Below are 3117 nucleotides of genomic sequence, written 5' to 3'. Positions count from 1 at the left end.
AGGGAAAGAAACAGGTTGGATTTCTTACTTGCCTTTCCAAAACACAGCTTCCATTCCAGCAGCTTTTTCAGGTGCTGGGTTTTTTTTTTTTCAACGTATTTTTACAAGAATTACTGCTGAAAATGTCTGGAAGCTAACAAAAACTGTCAAGAGGGACAGTCTCTAAAATGTAGTGTCTGCTATACCCTCTTCGGCTGCATGTGTAGTGAGGACTAAATGAGAACAGTTTTGATCCTGTTGATGCTGTTCAGACACATGGATGGGATGTGGCTTCACACAATGAAATCAGCACCATAAAATGCCACAGATTCTTGCTTCCTTTCCTCCTGTATTTTCTTCATGTCAAGCTGAAATAATTACTGCCGTGCAGCGCAGACACTGGCAGCTGAAGTCACTCTGCAGGTGGGACATCACTCTCCAGACTAGTGATGTGCAGCAGGAAGCACCTCCCTGAAACAGAAACAGGACTTTCAAGGTCAGACAGCAAAGCAACAAGGCGGGGCGGGTAGGGAGGTAGGCGAGAGAAAGGGGGAAACACTGACCCGGTAAGAACCTGCACCTTGTTGCAGTTTGCAAACTCTGTATCATCCAACAGATTTTTAAAGCCTGGCTTTGCTCTTTTCCTCCCTCGCAGTCACTGACTGTGCAGAGTAAGAACCTCCTGAAAGCCCGGCCACTGCATCGCTTGTACCTGGGCAGTCACCTCCTGCTCTTTTCCCGGTGAGATTATCCTTGATCTGCCCCCAGGAGAGCTGGTTGCGTTTCCTGCACCAGGGCCAAGCAGCTCTGGATGCCGGAGCCCCGCGGAGCGTGGCCCTGCCGGGGGGCACAGCAGCCCCGGGGCTGGGAGAGCAGGGGCCCGGCCTGAGGGTGGGAGGGCAGGTTCATGCTATAAGGCTATGTTAATGCAATCCTTCTTTACTTGTTTTCCAATTAGCCTAATTGAATTCGGATTGCTTAAAAGTGGGCACTAGAGACATTTATCTTGATGGGATGACGGCCCTGAGCTCCAGCGATCCTATTAACTGTAAGAGCCCAAATCCCAGGTAGAGTCTGTCCAGCAGTAGCTCCCATGTGACTGAGGGCCTTAATCTGCTCCTCTCGGTGCAGCGCACACACACATGCACACACGTGCACACACATGCACACACACACACACACACACACGCACACACGTGCACACACACACGCACACACGGGCACACACGCACACACACACGCACACACACACACGCACACACACATGCCTGCACACCTGTGCACAGGTGCAGGCACACACGTGCATTTGTGCACACATACACACAGCTGGGCACCCCCGTGGCACACACCAGCACACATACGCACACACGTGCAGCAGCTGCCTCTTCAGGTTCCTGCAGCCTTAGGAGAAAGGCTGTTTAGAGCAGTGTGTTGGAGCAAGACCTTCTTTCCTTTCTCTTAAGAGCTGGAGCAGAGTCTGTGCTGCCCAGCCACCCTCCCGCACTGCTCCAGGCTCCCCCGTGGCATCCTAGTGACAGCCTAGTGACATCCACCCTATGTGGCCTTGCCACCTCCTACCCCTATGGGTAGGAGCCTGGCAGGGAGCAGGGCAACCACCCCTGCTGCCATGAGGACGTGCTGAGGACAGGACAGACTTGCAGCTGTGCCCTTCCCATCACACTGCCCTGCACGGGGCCTCTCAGAGGGGTTTGGGGCAATGGTGCTGGCCCCCGAGGGGCTGGGAGCCCCTGTGCCCCACCACTCCTGCACATCTTGGTGCCAGCCCCAGGGCAGGGGCAAGCCCTGGCCCCAGCACCCCAGGGAAAGCCCATAGTGAAGAAAGTAGCACCTCCTGCAATGTAGCCCAGCTCTGCCACTCCAGACCAGGGGTTTTAAGTCTCTGGCTCTAAAAGTGGTGGCCCAGGCAGTCCCGTCCCCTCCCAGCAGCAGAGCAGTGTGGCTGTGGCTGGGATCTGGGATGGTCCCACCCTGCAGGTCCTGCACAGCCCCAGCCCCCTCCCAGCCCCTCTGCCAGCTCTGCCAGTTTTTTTGAATCTCGTTAATTGCTTGTTTGGTGATTCTGACTGTACTTTCTTCTCTGACCCTTTAAACTGTGAAAAGGCTGATCCTATATGTGCTGACGAAGTTAATTAGCTCCTTTAAACCACTAGATGCTTTCAGTAAGATTTTCAGGATGTCCGAGGTACATTTTAATTCAAAGGCCAAAAGCCTGAGACTCTTTACCTCAGTATTTTATAGATAAGACAATTCAGTCTGCAAAGTAGCAGAGCAGTATGGAGACACCTACCAGATTTATACAGACGCAAAGGGGAATGGTCTGATCCTCAAAAAACAAAGGCTAGTTGAGCTGAGCTGGTGACTGTTTTAACTGTTTTCCACAGACAATTAAATTCTGTGGTGACATGTGAGAAGAGGATCCCAAGTGACAGAAGCTGGACCAGAAGTCTTGGTGGTTTTGGGCAGAGTTAGCATTTGCTGTTGAACGCACTGAAGATCATTCTTCTCCACTGAATGAATGACCTGTGAAAATACAAGAGCCACTGATGTGGATGGAGCAGGACATCCTGTGGAACAAGCAAGGAAGGTAAGTTTAACAGCTCTTGCATTTCTGTGAGCAAGAAGAAAAGGCATATTTTCTTAGGACTACAAAATGGAGCAAGTATCTAATAACAGGTTTTCAAACAAACCTGTGCAGCTTATATTTGAAGAGTGATTGCTGAAAGAGCTTTTCTAAGATGATCTCTTGCATCCAACAAGCTCCTTACCCAGCTCCTCATCTGGGCAGCAGGATTTTTTTTGGTGTCACCTGCAGTGGGTTTGCCCTACAAGTTACTGATGTTTTCTCCTTTCACAGACTCAGGCTTGGCACTAGTGCCAGCCGTGGGTGTCTCAGGATTTGGGTTCCAGGTGGGCCAGGTTTCTGATGAGCTTTTTATGGAGAGAACTTCTAGAATGAAGGCAGGGAGCTCATTTTAGCCTGTGTGGGTGATTTGCTGGTACCCCAGGGCCCAGAATTTGGCACACGTGGCAGCCAAACAGAGGCCACAGCTGTCACTCCGTGTCACTGCACCTGAAGACTGAGGGGCTGTGGCTCCCAAGCAGCCTGGAGAAGCCAGC

At 51.6% G+C, this 3117-nt stretch overlaps 1 protein-coding gene across 1 annotated transcript in view; it reads right to left on the bottom strand.

Moving 5' to 3' along the window:
• RAX (retina and anterior neural fold homeobox) overlaps positions 1–2777 on the bottom strand; it is a 7199-nt gene extending 4422 nt beyond the window's left edge. The window contains exon 1 of the mRNA XM_010003649.1: positions 2766–2777. Within this exon, the coding sequence (XP_010001951.1) occupies positions 2766–2777 (12 nt within the window). The remainder of the gene's footprint in view (positions 1–2765) is intronic.
• Between the last annotated feature and the right edge of the window lie 340 nt (positions 2778–3117).

The sequence above is a fragment of the Chaetura pelagica genome, unplaced genomic scaffold, assembly GCF_000747805.2.
Source record: "Chaetura pelagica isolate M959 unplaced genomic scaffold, ChaPel_1.0 scaffold488, whole genome shotgun sequence".
NCBI lineage: Eukaryota > Metazoa > Chordata > Aves > Apodiformes > Apodidae > Chaetura > Chaetura pelagica.
This window is presented reverse-complemented; position numbering and strand designations above follow the sequence as displayed.